The 16,931-nt window shown below is 30.1% G+C and overlaps 3 protein-coding genes across 5 annotated transcripts; 2 read left to right on the top strand and 1 right to left on the bottom strand.

Moving 5' to 3' along the window:
- The first annotated feature begins 3,230 nt into the window (after nt 1–3,230).
- Nucleotides 3,231–5,237, top strand: dare (NADPH:adrenodoxin oxidoreductase, mitochondrial). Its single transcript, XM_076404350.1, has 7 exons — nt 3,231–3,372; nt 3,501–3,642; nt 3,695–3,851; nt 3,910–4,125; nt 4,185–4,635; nt 4,730–4,840; nt 4,898–5,237. Exons 1-7 carry the CDS (start codon nt 3,324–3,326, stop codon nt 5,173–5,175), a joined length of 1,404 nt encoding a protein of 467 aa, XP_076260465.1. The 5' UTR covers nt 3,231–3,323; the 3' UTR covers nt 5,176–5,237.
- On the bottom strand, nt 5,180–6,044 carry LOC143196585 (U3 small nucleolar ribonucleoprotein IMP3). Of its 2 annotated transcripts, XM_076404396.1 has the most exons (5): nt 5,824–6,043; nt 5,665–5,772; nt 5,510–5,613; nt 5,283–5,458; nt 5,180–5,231 (listed from the first exon to the last, which is right to left on the bottom strand). In XM_076404396.1, exons 1-5 carry the CDS (start codon nt 5,958–5,960, stop codon nt 5,211–5,213), a joined length of 546 nt encoding a protein of 181 aa, XP_076260511.1. In that variant the 5' UTR covers nt 5,961–6,043; the 3' UTR covers nt 5,180–5,210. The 2 variants fall into 2 exon arrangements, with proteins under 2 accessions (XP_076260511.1, XP_076260510.1); XM_076404395.1 differs by having other exon boundaries at nt 5,180–5,458; nt 5,824–6,044.
- Nucleotides 6,045–6,127: 83 nt separating this feature from the next.
- LOC143196571 (serine/threonine-protein kinase GL21140) lies at nt 6,128–16,189 on the top strand. Of its 2 annotated transcripts, XR_013005764.1 has the most exons (11): nt 6,134–6,685; nt 6,775–6,940; nt 8,834–9,052; nt 9,124–9,232; nt 9,290–9,443; nt 9,507–9,750; nt 12,941–13,207; nt 14,284–14,430; nt 14,494–14,602; nt 14,663–14,865; nt 15,001–16,189. XR_013005764.1 is itself a non-coding variant. In XM_076404341.1 (10 exons), exons 1-10 carry the CDS (start codon nt 6,522–6,524, stop codon nt 14,806–14,808), a joined length of 1,725 nt encoding a protein of 574 aa, XP_076260456.1. In that variant the 5' UTR covers nt 6,128–6,521; the 3' UTR covers nt 14,809–16,189. The 2 variants fall into 2 exon arrangements, 1 of the variants encoding a protein (XP_076260456.1); XM_076404341.1 differs by having other exon boundaries at nt 6,128–6,685; nt 14,663–16,189.
- The last annotated feature ends 742 nt before the right edge of the window (nt 16,190–16,931 follow it).

Raw genomic sequence — 16,931 nt, 5'->3', positions numbered from 1 at the left:
TAAGACATATTATAGCCTTAGTGAAATTTGTTTCTGATATATTAAGGACATATTTTATTATTTAACTAAGGACCTATATAATTTAATTTTTAGGGTAGTCTAATTAAAAAATAATTTCTATATATTACTGAAAAGTTAAAACATAAAATTTCGTAAATCGACAACATTCGAACAGGTGGTCATACTTTTCAATCTTATATGGTGGAGGGAAATTTTAAAATATATTATCTGTAATAAATAACTGATATTATATTATCTCTGTGATAATCGCTACCTGGTAAAGGTAGGTAAATTTAAAAGAAGGCAAACAAGTATTTTTAATTCATTTTCTTGCTTAATTCTGTACCTATTTTTTCATTTTTAAATTCCTGAAATATCTGAAGCCACATTTTAAACATTTTAGATCTGCTGGGATTTCATTTACTGATTATTTTAACGATATGAAATAAAACTCAAATAATGATGAGTAAAGATAAGAGATACAAGTGATGCCTATAAATGAAATTTAAAAAATAAACACCTTCAAATTAATTGTTTCTAATATCTGAATCTTTTATAACATTAATATTTTAAAACGTGCCATTGGTTTGATTCGATGTCAACTTATACCGGAGTGAAAAATATTCAGAGCACAAAATGTACATGTTGTTTAAGGAAGAAGTATTTTTATAAAGAAATCGATAAACACAAATACATTTTCTTAGAATTTCAAATTTCTTTGGATTGCAGTTCACAATCAGCTTATATTTTTTTTTAAATATTACATTGCTATAGAGATATTTTTATAAAAAGTGTTTTGAAAGATGTATTTTATGAATATTTTAATAATAATGATTTGGTTGAGTTTGATTTTTAATAAAATATTACCCAGAATGTGTTGTGCAACGCGTTGCTAGGCAATAGAAACATAAATAATAAGTGAAGTTGACGTAGAGATTAATTTTTATAATTGACGTTCTTCAGGGGCTTGAGTGCCTTGAAATTAGTCTAATTTTGAATATTAAATCAGACCTATATGAATTATTCCTAATTTAGTTCTATCTAATATACCAATAGCCCTCAACAACGCCAAAACAACTACAGTATTAATTATTAAACAGATAATATGCAAAAAACACTCAAGTCTAGATACTGATGTTCGTAAGGTTAGATAAGTTTAGACTTTATTGGACTTATGAAAAAAAAATTACTTGATTTATAATACGTATACGTATAACTTATAAATTCTATGTATTATTAAATAAATTCTATTAACAATCTAATAAGTTATGCTCTATTTATATACGCAGTTACTGATTATGTCGGTGACTGAAATAATTTCTGGTCATAGAGATAATTGATGTAATTGTATGCTTTAAAAATATAGATAATATTTATGTAAATTAATAGAGCGTAACCCTATCAATTCGGATTTTAATGATACTTCTTGAATCTACCTTCTTTTTTGTTATCTAGTAACTTATGCATTCTTTATCTTCTATTTGTTATCAAAGGATTTACTCACATTTGGTCTCGTCTTATTTGAATAATTGTTTAATCATACATAATGCATATTTTTTTCTAAGCAAACGATATAACAATTAAGATCCAGTAAATTATTATAATTAGAAATGAATTTAGGGTAGATAGCTATCTTTGTCCGGATAATCATCTTTTAGTTCCAATACTAGTAAATAAGCGGGTTTATTATGAAATTAAAGCCGTTAGGCACTTCTTTCTCTCTCTCTGTTAATGAGTTAGGTAAGGTTTAGAAAGCTAAAACAGCGCTCAGCATATGAATAGTCTAATATATTCGTACTAATTCGACTTATTTTGGATTGAGATTAAAATTTTTTGAAAATAAGCACATCCAGCTTATATAGAGATGTTTAGTTACAAATCTAGCATAAAGAATTAATTGTAAACCCTTTTTTTTGGTTCTGAATATAAGCAAGAAGGCAATTTTCTTGTCTATATATGACAATTGACCTAAACAAATTGACATTTGGACGTCGGTTAATTAAGGTTGACGTTTATTTACTAGTTAGATACGCTTAGAGGGCTTTTCAGTATATGGCATAGTTTGTTATTTTATTACCTCTTCCTGTCGTTGTTATTTTCTATGTGTAAATTATTGTATTAATTGTATATTTAATGAGTTTTAGATTATATTTCAAAAGATTATATTCCTGTAGACGTTGAGATTCTAAATTTTTTAAATTAATATAAATTTGAATATAATTGGGGTAGATTAACATCACCACTCGTGCCCCCGAGGTCTAATTGCCCTTCCACGAATTTTGAAAAGCAATTAACATTATCTGAAACGGTCAGGTAACAAAACCAGTACCCTAGAGTTAAACGGCTTTTATGATCCTACTTTTTAGGCATGCATTTGCAGGTCGTAAATATAAATCTCTAATTATTATTATTCCCATTATTATGCTTATTGACTTAAATAATTACTTTGAAATGATTTTCTAGTTACAATATTAATTTATAATTAAATATACTAAATATGTTTATACCTAATTTTAAATATGTAATGTTATATAAATTAGTATAAAATAAGAATATTTAGATACATTTACAATGAAATAATTCCCTTTTCATAGTAAACTGTCAACAAATACCTACAGAGCGTTATTGATATCAAATATCAAAAAGAATTATTCATTATTACGTATACAAAAACCTTAATTAAATTATAATAATATATAATTAATGGGAATGATACAGGTCAAAAAAAGGAATGAAGAAATAATTAATAAACGCATTCTGCATATTGTTTGATTTAAAATGTTATTTAACAAAAATTGATGACACTTTGATACAGCATAAAATTCATTTTGTGAACGCAAATAATTATACTAATTATTACTATTTACTTTCCTTTGTTCAATTACTATATGTTTAAGTAGAGAGTAGTTTAGTTACATGCCGAAACATCATCAGATCATCGGCCTTATTTCTTTTAGGGTTTTGTTATATTCCCTTATCAATGTATCTTTACCTTCATATCGACGAAACGTTTTCGTTGATAAGTTTATCAAAAAGCTTTTATTTGTTAAGTTGAGGAAGTTTAAATTCTATAATATTATCATGTACAATCTATGGGTAAATAATGCTCAACATTTTAAGTGATTTTGAGCGACGCCATTATGATTACATTTAATGCTTAGAAGGTAAACTAGGCCGAAAGTATTTTTACAGTCATTTAGAAAGGCTGCCTTTGACAAAAAGTTAATGAGGATTAAATTGAGGAAATCTGAAAGAATTTTTGACAATACAATACAGACCTTTTACTCCAAAATGTTTCCAAGACGGTTAAAAAAATTATATTTATGCAACTAAATACACCGGAACAATCTGTCATTATGAATATTTTAAAAGGTTAGTTACCTGTTAACCTCAAAACTTTGATTGTCACAATAATGAATGATAGTTTAACCGAGTTCATAGTAAGACTGTGGGGATGTCTAGCGTACAAGGCTTTTCTTTAATAAGACGATGTTTTTCAGTAAAGGGAGCGATAAAACCGAAAATATGTATCGTAGGGGCTGGACCTGCCGGATTCTATGCTGCCCAGCATTTGTCGAAAAAACTGGAAAAATCAGAAATTGATATATTGGAAAAATTACCAGTTCCATTTGGACTAGTAAGGTAGATAATTACTAATGTTCTATGAAGTATTCTTAGGCACATCATGTCATAGATTTGGAGTAGCTCCAGATCACCCAGAAGTAAAAAATGTTATAAATACATTTACTAAAACTGCTCAGCATCCAAATGTAAAATATTATGGTAATATTAGCTTTGGAAAAGATGTATTCTTACAAGACTTACAAAGGTTTTACCATGTGGTGTTACTGGTTAAGTTCTAATGGTTTCATGTTATTAGAAGGATGTCCTGTAATTTTATATTTATAGACTTACGGTGCTGAAGAGTACAGAAAATTAAATATACCCGGTGAAGAATTTCATAATGTTATACCAGCAAGAAAAATTGTTGGGTGGTATAATGGAGTTCCAACAGATAAGGATTTGAATTTGAATCTTGATGGAGAAAGAATGATAATATTTGGACAAGGGAATGTTGCTATAGATGTTGCACGTATTTTATTGTCACCAATAGATCAGTTAAAGGTAAATTTTAAATATGATAGATAGTCCAAAAATGATAAAGAATACATTTTTTTTTGTAGAAAACTGATATAACTGAATATGCTTTGGAAAAACTCTCCCAATCTAAGGTGAAAAAAATCTATTTAGTTGGTCGGCGAGGACCCTTGCAGGCAGCCTACACAATTAAAGAATTACGAGAAATGCTAAAATTGAAAGGTTGTCAAACCATATGGAGGAATGAAGATTTCTCAGCCCTCACTAGTGAAATATTGGGAACTTTGGCAAGACCAAAAAAGAGAATAACAGAATTAATGATCAGTTCTTTACAACAGGAGACAAAACTACAACCAGAATTAAACTTTTTCAGTCCAATATTTTTTAGATCACCTTTGGAAATATTGGGTGAGCAAAAGGCTGAAAAAGTCATATTAGGAGTGAATCGATTAGTAGGCAATGATATTCTGACACAAAAAGCTCAGTTAACAGATAAAACTGAAGATTTAGAGTGTGACAGTATTGTGACTAGTATAGGTATTAAAATTATTATCCTTTAAATATTTGACTTTATTATTAGTTATATTTAATATAGCTTAATAATGTGTACATTTAATTAAATTTATTTTAGGGTATAAAGGTATTCAGGTAGATCCATCTGTACCATTTGACAATCAACAAGGCATTGTTAAAAATACTGATGGTAAAATATCAACAGGTTTATATACCACTGGTTGGCTAGGTATCATTCTCATATTTAATATACTTTTCCTTCTATTTTATAAAATATTTTTATTAGGTACTGGACCAGTTGGTGTTATTCTCACAACTATGTCTAATGCATTTAGTGTTGCTGAACGAATTGTCAAAGATATAAATGTTGATAATTTACTAGAGAGTAATAAAAAAGGATATGGAGGAGTTCAAGAAATAGTAAATAAAAACAACATACCTGTGGTGAATTGGCAGGATTGGGAAAAAATTGACAAACATGAGGTTGATAAGGGAAAAATCATTGGGAAACCACGAGAAAAGTTGGTCACCATAAAGGACATGTTGGAGGTTGCTAAGTCATAAGAACATTTTTATATTCAATATATTTTATTATCAGTTTAAAATAAAAAGTCATCCCGCTGAAACACATACAGTTAATATAAAAAAAAATATGATATGAACATTTTTACCAAGCCATTGTACTCCAAGACATGCTTTTTAATTTTCGAACTATCTACCCAGGTAACAAAATCTTCTAGTGTCCTTGTTACTAAAAAAGCTGGGTCTTTGACCAGCTCTGTTCCTACTCTAACATGTCCTTGTTCAATTAGTTTAATAGCCCCTTTGATATTTTCAGACATTTTATCTAAATTTTTTAAAACATTAAATAACATTAAAAAAATTATTTGTTACTTACTTCGAACCATAACCACTGGAAGTCTTCTACGGCAAAAGCAAGAAGCTGTGACTTTTTCTGCTAAGCTCAAATCCCATCGAGTAGGGATGAGACCCATTACATACCTATTAATTTGATTAATTACCAACTCTATATCAAGGTAGTTGTAAACTTACAATTTTTCTAATAATTGAGCACTGGATTGTATCCTGTATGGATGTTTACTATCAATTTCTTTTATTTTCCTGGCTAATTCTCTAATATTTTTACTTAATTTATTATACCTATAATAGCGAGTGTTAATACAAAATTAAAGCAATAACAAAATTACTTGCTTTGTATAATCTTCCCTTTTTTGAATGTGATATTTTTTTAGCACTTTCACTTCATGTAAATTATTGTCCACTTGCCATGTAATGAAATCAACCTTTTTGAGAAGTTTCTGTTCATGATATTTCAGTTTACGAACCATGTTAACAGATATATTATAAAATATAACAAAATAACAACATTTAAACGTGCTAGAACGTCAGTAACGTCAATATGATGGTTCTTGTTTTCGGATTGTAGTGTGTTCAGAAATTATTACAATCTGCAATGTTGCCAATATCTGCCATATTAAAAGCATTCGTACTTGTCATTGGTTGAAGCTTCGGTCAGGTGATAATGGCTGACCTATCCGAATGAAGATGTAAATTTGATATAATAAGTTATGGTAAACCTGAAAATCAAATTTTTTTCCTCCCACCGTTGACAAAAAAGAGGTTATTAACTTTTTCATCAAATAAACAGTTATTTTAAAACAATTTTATGTTTTTTCCTCTGTTGAATAATGTGTTTTTCCGTTTTCCAATCTGTTAAACCTTAAAGTTATATCGAGGGACAAATTTAGTGCCTTTTCAGTGATCTCACAAGTGACAGCTGTGCTAGGCGGTACCTTTCTCTAGTATACACAGTTTTTTACGTTAAATAACTACAAATGCATCAATTATGACAAAGAAATTGTAAGCTGGATAGTAATTCAATCAGAACAATGTCTAAAAACAACTTAATCAGCTCGAGGAGTATATCGCCGGCGAGTTTTAATTCACTACGATCGGATTCGGAGAAATCATTTGAAAATGGATTGGACGAATCGTTAAAAACGAAAAATAGGCCTTCATCCACGGCCAGAACAGCTAAAGCCAAACGTGTTAGGTTAGTCGACTGTAACATAATGTATATATCATTGCATTTTCAGAGCTTGTTATATTTAATTCAACTTATCAAGTTCTATTTTGTTGCAGGTTTTATCATAACGGAAATAAGTTTTTTAACGGTGTTGTAATACCTGTAGCTCCAGAACGTTACAGATCTTTTGATAGTCTCACTAGTGAGTTGACATCGATATTAGCAAAAAATGTAACTTTGCCCAATGGGGTTAGAAATGTTTTTTCTATGGATGGGAAAAAGGTAAGTGATATTCTAAAATTTTATTAACATTTTTATTTAAATTAATACTACATATATAATGTGTGTAAAGGTAGTAGACATTATGGCTTATCTAAATAATTATTGAATGAGTCATTGTTTGAGGGTATATAAACACAGACTTTACATGAAAGAATGTGTACATTTGAGTGCCACACTGAATATCAATTACTGCCAGCTTTTCAGAACATTATATTTGTTTCACTCTTAGACCAAACATAGAAATGTAGTTTTTTAAATGTTTTTAATATGATTAGTTCATTAATATTATGATTTACATTCTTTATTTAATGTTTTGAAATTAAGGATGTTGCCTGATTGTCAATGTCAATAACATTATCAACATTATATATAGAGAATATTTCAGTTTATAAGTAATCACATATTTTAAGGCAAAATTGTAAATCTACATAAATCCTTTTTTATCATGTATTATGGGAAGCAGCATTTTCTAAGGGGTATCATTTAATTCCTTTTTTTAAATAAAAATGAGGCAGTAATTAGTTATCTTATGGTAAATAGGTAAAATATTCAAATAACAGTTTTATAACTTTATTATAGCTTTCTTATATATTGCTTATTATTTTAATTAAAAAGTAATCTAGTTACCCTTAATTTTAAAAAAGTACAATATTCAAATAGTAGTTTTATTGATTGCAATAAAAAGACTTAATAAATTGACTTTTGCACTTTATAACTAATTTATATGTTTTTGAGATTAAAAATATTCTTATACTGGTATCAAATGTAGATATTATTAATGATTGAATAAACTTGGTCAAGACTAATCAGATATAAAACTATGGTTTTTATTTTTTCAAAACAATTTATATTTGTTGCTCTATAAATGGCCACAGTGGGCCGATACTTTTATTTTAAGCGCTTTATATTAGGTTAGTGCTTTGCTTAACAGCCTAAACAATCTGAACTCTTGCAAGGAGGCTAGCAAAAACAAACAAGAGTAGATATTATTGGAATTCTGTTCTGAAGGAAAGTGTTTACTGATTTTAATTGCCTTTATTTTTATGCGGCGATTTTTAAACTTTCACCCAAATTTTTTCGTTGTTACCGCCAAGCTATTATTTCTTCATGTCACAATTTACCATTATGATTTGGATACTTCGTGTTTGTTTATATGTTGATTTAAACATAAACTAACACTATAAATTTTAGTGATACATATGTTTTAACCTTCTTGTAGTTTGTTAAATACTAAAAACTAATTTTTACATCGTCCACTTTACGTTTTTGATGTCATAATAAATTATTTTGGTATCCGTCTAGATTGCATGCCCCTAGCGATTTAGTACATTTTGTGAAAATCGGTTTCTATTTTTAACTTACGGGGGTAACTTTGGTGAAGTAATCAATATCATAAACTTAATTTTTTGGAATGGTATTTATCCTAATTTTAATATAGTCGGCTTGTTTGGTTCAATTTTTGTGTCTCAACTTTTTATAGAACTACAAAATCTGTTACTCTTACGATATTTTCGTTTCATTTCCCTAACACATTAAGTATTTTCCTAACAACCTAATTTCCTATTAAAATGTATTTGTTGTTTTTATGGTTGATTGATTGATTTATTTCTTTGGACTTGAGAATTCCTAATAGACCACCTATCAAATACGTACATGAATACTTTCTCTATTATAGGTAACTTGTTGGCAATGTTTCCATTTTAGTTCGCAAAGAATTTGTTCATGTCTGAAATGTCTGATTTTCGAAATGTATATATAGCTTCTGAAATAATGCAGTTTATTTTTTCTCCTGATTTAGAAGCAGAAACATAGCCAAGTAAAACAGAAATCAGTTTTACATTATTAACGTTATTGTGCGTTATTAACAGTATTTTTAGTCATCTTATTTTCTAGGTACTGAGTATAGAGGAACTGGAAGATGGGAAAGAGTACGTGGTTAGCGGAAAGGGAGAGATGTTTAAAAAGATCGAGTACTCTAAAACGGACACGTTGAAAGCTCGGAAGTCGAATAGGAACAACAGCTCGATAACTAGCACCCCAAAAATAGTACCGCCTGATTGTGTTCGGCCTAGAATAGTAACGATAATCAAACATGGTATAAAACCGCGTAAAGTAAGCCGCTCAAAAATAGTTTTTGTTAGTGTGTTATTCTAATTCAATTGTTATTCTAATTTTTTTTTCAGATTTTACGACTGTTAATTAATAAGAGAAACTGTTCTAGTCTGGAGCAGGTATTGAGTGCCTTCTCAGAGGTTGCTCAAATAGCCGTTAGAAAAGTGTTTACACTTTCAGGTGTGTACAACTTGATTTTAATGTATCTGATCAGAGTTGACGCATTATTTATCATAGGTCAACAAGTGACTGCTCTGACGCATCTTTTCGATTCTGAAGATGTATTTTTTATTTACGGAAATGAACGGTACTCGCAGGAAGACTTCGAGTTGGACTTCGAGGAAAGCAAGACTATACAGCAACACAAAAAGACACCCGGTCTCCGGAATGGGTATGTAGAACCTAAACCGCGTGTCGCTGATCTTGTCTGATGATTGCTGGTTTGTTTGTTAAGGGCCGGACCAAAACCAAAAATGCCCAAAAAAGAATTGAATAGGACTTACGACTCTGAAGAGAGCCTGCTGAAGAAGTTAAGCCTAGATAATAACATATCGCTGCCTTCGGGCATGAAGGGAAGGTATAGTGTCGGTAGGATGATAGGAGATGGAAACTTTGCCATTGTTCGACTGTGTAAGGAGGTGATATCGGAGACGGACTACGCGCTAAAAATTATCGACAAGTCCAAATGCAAGGGAAAGGTGAGTTTCCACTTTGTGAATATGGATTTATTTTACATTGGATATGGATCTATTTAACTGAACATAATATATAGTCTATCCAATAAAACAGTGGGCTCACGTCATCTAAATTTATGACGTAACGTTACTGCGTCCAATTTTTATTAGCTTGCTTTGACTACTACTTTGCTTTTTACTGTTACATGCTTTAACATATAACAATATTCTAATGTAAATAAAATACTGAAACATAAAAATGTTCTCAATATAATTTATTTTAACATTTTAGTACATCTAACGTATATATTTTTGAACGACTTAAACTACAGTTATTTATACAGCCACAATAGTTTGTAAGTTCTTTTTATTATGTTTACATTGAACTTTTCCACACCACCTATGAGGTAAAGTTCTAGGCACTTTTTTATGCCCTGGATACTTAATCCACTTAATTAACAGTTACATATCCAAGTATTATATTTTATTTTCATTAGAAAACATATTTACATTACATATTTCCTTCTTTCCTGTTTTCTTGTCAAGTAATTTTGATATCACTGTATTTCTCCTTACTTTCTTTTGTTATTACCTGTGTAGATTTTTCTTGGTAAAATTAGATTTAATCACAGTGCTTATGTATAATTCTGAACATTTATGCATCTTTCACACTCTACAATATGATTTTCTAGTTACTCTAATAAAAAAAATTAGTGGTAAAAATATTGTCTTAGTTTAAAAATGAATTTAAAAACACTATAGGCAATACATTCAATATCATGATGACGTGAGTTCTTTGTTGTATATTATAACATAAAATAATGTGGTCATAATGGATTGAGAAGTAAGTCATTTTTGTTTTTTTTTTTGTTTCTCAAAGTGAATTTATTGAAATAAAATTCAAACAATAATGAATGATCTTTTACCACTTTTCTGGTAAAACCTTTTTTGAAACCAGCTTTATCTCAATAAGAAAGTTCCGCAGAATTAGAGTGGGGCAAGATCCGGGCTATACGGTGGGTGTTCAGAATTTCCCAGACAATCTCTCTCAAGCTTTATCATATCTTTTTAATCCCACTAGATGTCAGCAGTAGGGCGTCGATTTGATGGTTTGGTTAAACATGATGAACGATTCCTTTCTAATCCAGGATTTTAAAAAATGGCTCGATTTCGCTTCATCCCAGCAGGGATTCATAATTGAAAACTCAAATTTTTCACTGTTAATTTATGTGGAAGTATCGAGCTTCTTTTAGTGAGAAGAATGAAATCGGTCTATCTACCTCAATATCTTCATCTTAAGCACCGCAATTTCCGGGACAAAAACGAGCCAACTAATTCTGACACTGGCATCCTTCAGAATCGCGCTACATTTTCCAAGAATCATCATAGAAACATTATTGACGTTTTTGATTTGACCTTCGAGCACGTTTAAATGTTTTAGTTATGTTATCTAATATGTGTGGTAACATAGTCCCTAAACTGAAATATCATGAACAGAAATTTCGCAAAAGAGCTAATTTCATTACATGGCAAGTGGACAACAATTTTACACATCCAAAAAAGAGAAGATTATACAAAGCAGGTGATTTTGTTGTTGCTTTAATTTTTATTACCTTCGCTGTCATAGGAATAATAAATTAAGTAAAAGTATTAAAGAGTTAGTTAGTTAAAGGAAATACATCGGTAGTAGATCGTACATAGTAGATCGTAAATATCCATACAGTACACAATCCATTGTTCAATTGTTAGAGAAATTGTAAATTTACAACTCTTGTGGCATAGAATTTCTTATTAATCAAACTAGTAGGTGTGTAACGGGTTTCATCCCTACTCGATGGGATTTGAGCTTAGCAGAAAAAGTTACAGCATCTTGCTTTTTCTGTAGACTTCCGTAGTAGTATCTTCTTCAGAACGTTTTGCTATCAGGTCCCAACATGTGTTGTTTACAGTGACTGGAAGATTTTTCCTCAGTATCTCAAAAAATTATTTTAGTGCGATATTTTTTTACGACTTTACATGTGGATTATCAAGACAGGAGTGCACGTCCAAAATCAGTTGTTGTGCCAGAAAACATTGATGCCTGCTCGAAATGATATTTCAAGAGCATTATGTAATTTATCGTGAGATTTAGTCATCCTTGGGCATTAGTATGATAAACATCAATAAGATATTACATGAACATTTAGCTGTGAACAATATTTGTTCACTTTAATCCTGTCAAATTTGACTCAATCGAGGTAGAGGAAGTGTTATGGAGATTAGACCGTCATGGAGAATACTTCGAAAAACAATAAAGTCATCTTCGTTAATAACCGAATTTTCATTACTAGGCCCACAATAACGACTCTCGTACTAGAGATATGTACCTCTAAAATCATCTATTAGAAAAACGCGAAATTACTTTTACCCAATCTAATATGTATTTCTAAGATAAAAAATGATAACAGCAATAGTTATTTTTAATTACTGCGTAACAAAATTAAAGATTACATTTTTGTGCGTGTACCAAATAACATCTTAGGTTTTTAATAAAAAAATAGGCAGCTAAAAACTATATATGTTACCAATTTAAATATAATAAAAAAGAAACGGAATACTACAATTTTGAAATTGCTCAGTCATTTCGTTCTTGCTAATTTCTGACCTCCAAACTGTATTGATATTGTCATTTTTTCGAAAAAAAAAATATAAAATACACATATTTTCCATCATATGAACGATTGGCTTCCGGGTTGGAAGTCCTTTCTGGCACCATAGTGACCTTTTGTCGGTAGAAGGATGTCGATATTAACGCAAAAATGAGGGAAATAATCTCAAGATACTTATTTGTTATTGCTGGTCTTTTCTGCAATGTAGCAGCGTTAGTTTAATTCGATTTTAGCTCACCGTGTACCAAATTGGGATCATGTATTATTCCGTAGAGAGCAAGAGTTCAACAATCGGGTCATATTTTCTCTTTGTACTAAAAGTACGAGTACACGAGTTCCGTTGCTTATACTTTCAATGAACCGTAAGTTTGAGTAGCAATTGCATCTGAATACACAATTCGTTTTTTTTTTAGTTGTTTTTTTTGTCATTTTTTTAACCTGTTGAAACTAAACTCAACAGCTCGAATATGCTAAAAGACCCAAAGACTTTTAAATTTGAAACAATGTAGACTTATGTAACTTAATGTAACCAGCAAATTTTAATTATAGAATATTTGCTCTTCTAGGAGGACATGATTGAAAACGAGGTAAAAATATTAAGAATGGTCACTCATGCCAATATTATGTCCCTGATTGAAGATCATGATACCAAGAACATGCTCTATTTGGTATGCGAATATGTGGCAGGAGGTGACCTATTTGACGTGATCACTGTGGCACAAAAATTTTCGGAGGAACAGGCGGCCCTGATGGTGAAACATCTCGTTTCTGCCCTAGCATACCTGCATAATTTGAATATTGTGCACAGGGACGTTAAACCAGAGAACTTACTGGTGAGTAGCATACTTTTTTATACAATATATATTTTAAGCAATCTTATAAACGAGAGCTATCAAAATTTAATTCGAAAGCAGATTTACATAATACCACCAAGAATATTTTTATTGGTATTAATGTTTATTCATCGTCCTTGGGCTAATTTATGATAGTTTCTTTTTGCAGTACATTTTTAACTATTTCAAGTTTCAATTATACCCGTTCTAATAAATGCTGCAGTAACAAGAAAATAATTGTAGTTTTGTAGTGTGAAATAAAGTACTTTTTTTATACACAAAAATTATTTGTAATCAATTAGTCTCGTCATATTTCTGATAACCTCGTGGTTCTACATTTGTTAATATCTTTAATGTTTTGAGTTACAATAGATCTTCTTTCGCTGAACCAGTCTATATATATATATATATATATATATATATATATATATATATATATATATATATATATATATATATATATAAAAGGATTCTTTATTAATGTATGGGCTTCTTGAGTACATTTAACACTTGCCTGATCGATGTTTTGATGATTCATTCATATCTATATCAGGCTCAGGCAAGACAAAATAAGAAATTGTATAACTTCAATATGCACTACCACAAAAATTATTCTCGATCATGCGATTTTAGAAAATGGAGCCTCATCATCAATTAATATGAAGACCGAAATGAGAAAAAAATGACTCTAAGTAGTTCTACAATCCTGCAAAACATTTATGGAATCCATATATATTGAAATAATCAATATATTAATAATAACAACGTTAACGAGATTTTCTAGAGAAAACTAGAGTTAATAAAAGTTTATCTTTGTCATATTTGTTTTGATATAATCCAAAATTACAAAGAGTTAACTTTGAAATGAATTTGTTTTGCATAGTAGTGTTATTCTGAATTAAAATCGACAAAATAAGAAAATGGCACTACATTTTTTAACCCTTTGCTAAACAGGACAATAATTATTAGAAAACATTGTTAAAAAATTTTGATTAATTGATTTTTTCGTGTATTTTGAACCTTGAAAGGCACCTTATGCGGAACATCATTCAAAAACTATACTATGTAATATTTAGGTTGAAATGGACAATGGAAAAATCAAGTGCCTAAAATTAGGCGATTTTGGACTAGCCTGTGAAGTGACAGGACCTTTATATACTGTTTGTGGAACTCCAACTTATGTAGCTCCAGAAATTTTGGCAGAAAGTGGATACGGACTCAAGGTATTACATGTTACATTTTTGGTGCGTGGTACGGCTTTGATTACTGATATTTTTCCGTGTTAGATTGACGTTTGGGCAGCAGGTGTAATTCTATACATTCTTCTTTGCGGATATCCGCCGTTCGCTAGTCAAGATAATGACCAAGAGAAACTTTTTGACTGCATTTTATCAGGTAATAATCCCAGCGCATTATGAATAGTCGGTTTTTATACATAATTATTTCGTGTGTCAGGTCAATACGATTTCCCAGACGAATTCTGGCAAGACGTCTCGTCACTAGCAAAGGAACTTATCCAGAACATGCTTCAGCTTGTACCAGATCTACGTTTTTCGGCCGAGGACGTGCTGGACCATCCTTGGCTTCAACTAGCCAATTAATTATTTAATCGCTTCTGTAGGAAGGACTTGTTGCTGTGAATTTAAAGGTCTGAAAAGGTTAGAACATTGCTTTGTCCTAGTACTCTATCAGATTGAAAGCAAATATATAGACAAAGAAGGCATTTTTATAATTCTTTAATTGCATTTGATTATATATCCTCTACATACTTTCCTTTTTTTTTTCATTTTCAGTAATAGTGGCTTAATACCATTCTAGTAGCGGGTAGGGAATCTGCAAAGTAAAAAAAGTTCAGCTGTAGTGGTTAGGTCGGCTCATGAAAACTTTTGAGTTTCTCATCGTTGTGGTACCCCTGATGGTCTGTTTTTTTTTTTCAACAACCAAAGCTTTTTTAGACAATTTTTATATCGCATATAACGAATTTTTGTTATTTTATAATTAGTGTTAAAAAAAATGAAGACTGATTTGTATTATTTTGTGCAATAGTGCAAACAAAAGCAATCCTTTTACAACGATGGATCATCTGCGGTGTCTATCACAACGATCAGTTTTTTTTGTCTCGATCTGTAACTTAATTATACATTGCCAATTAATTAATAGAAAAAGATAATTGTATATAAGTCACGTTTTTTATACTTTAAATTAAGCTATTCTGTTGTCTTGTTGGATTCTTACGCAAAATATACCGGGTTTTAAGTCCATCGCTTTTATGTGTATGTTGTGTATTTTTATTCTATTATAAAAATATAAGATTATCCTTTGGACCAGGTTCCAGGGAATCTAGTAACCGCGCGATGACACAATCTATCTATTGATTAGAGAAGGTTGTGTTCCATTTAGATCGCGTGGTCCTGATTCGGTGATGTCTCCAAGTTGTTTTAAAACATTATTTTTATGATACAATAAAATAACAAATATTCATGATTTAGATTTGTTAATGATGTTAATCTCTCATCGTTACGTGGACAGGATTTGGTATATTTATTGTTAAAAATGCCAACTATGTGACGTAGTAATTTCCATTATGTCTCTGCCGTACTTCAGTGACTTCGCTTATTGATTAGTTCACATAATTCTGTCTATCGCTTGGAAGAACACCAAAGGCTTTTAGTGATGTTTTCCTGCTTTAAATATATACATATTTTAATTTATGCTCTGCGAAACATTCTACTACTACGATAAGAAAAAGAAGATAACGTGTTTCCGCGTTGGCGTGAATCGAAGCCAAAATGAGCTATATTGGAATGATGTTTTTTAATTGAAAAAAAGTGTGGATGTAGTGTGTGTTTGTAATATTTATTAAAACGGCGATTGATTTTTTTGTACAAATATTATAGTTGATTTATACATTTTTTGTAGTCTAAAATCATACTTTTTATATTGTTGCTATTAGAAAAATTGTAAATATATTATTTAAATAGATTGACGGTGTGTTTAATTTACTCCTTTAGGTTGGATTTTAGAGATATTTTGCCCAACTATAAAACAAACGTGCAATTATGCAAAAAAAGTATCACAAAATAACGCTTACTCGAATAGTAAGAATAAAAGAATATGTGATTTTGATACAAAATCTCTAATACTTTACCTAACTTAATAACGATAACTTAATGAGTGAATATGTTAAAAAGGGTCAATATTTCAGTTCGTAATGTTGCTAGATTGTATGATTTGTATTTATATATGGGGAATATTGTATATACATATATAGATTATCAAAAGTGAGGTTTGAAAATAAAAGCTTTTATTACATTAAAAACAGAAATCCATATTAAATTTCTGAAAATGTTGTGGAAGTAACACATTGAATTCTTAAACTCCTATTTCTCAACAAGAAGATTCAAACAATAAGAATAAGATTTGAGAATCCACTCACACAGTTAACATCTTAGACAGCTAAGATCGAAGATCAAGAAACTCTTGAATACCTCTAGAGATGATACATACTCAAAATATTCAAAGCATTTGATCTGGTGTATTTGTAACATTGAGTTATATTTAATAGTAAGGGCAGAGCAAAGACTTAAATTTTACTTGAACAAAGTATTATTTTTATTAAGACCAATGGATTCTCTTAAATAAATTTGTAATCTTAAGGTATAAAACCATATTGTAGGTAAGTCAATATAGACTAGTAGTAACATACAAATAAATTAAAAAGTCA

Source organism: Rhynchophorus ferrugineus, unplaced genomic scaffold (genome assembly GCF_030347505.1).
Source record: "Rhynchophorus ferrugineus isolate W39M unplaced genomic scaffold, kcgeb_rfMv2 rfM4, whole genome shotgun sequence".
NCBI classification, from domain to species: domain Eukaryota; kingdom Metazoa; phylum Arthropoda; class Insecta; order Coleoptera; family Curculionidae; genus Rhynchophorus; species Rhynchophorus ferrugineus.
Note: the sequence above shows the minus strand (reverse complement) of the source record. Positions and strands in the feature narration are given on the sequence as shown.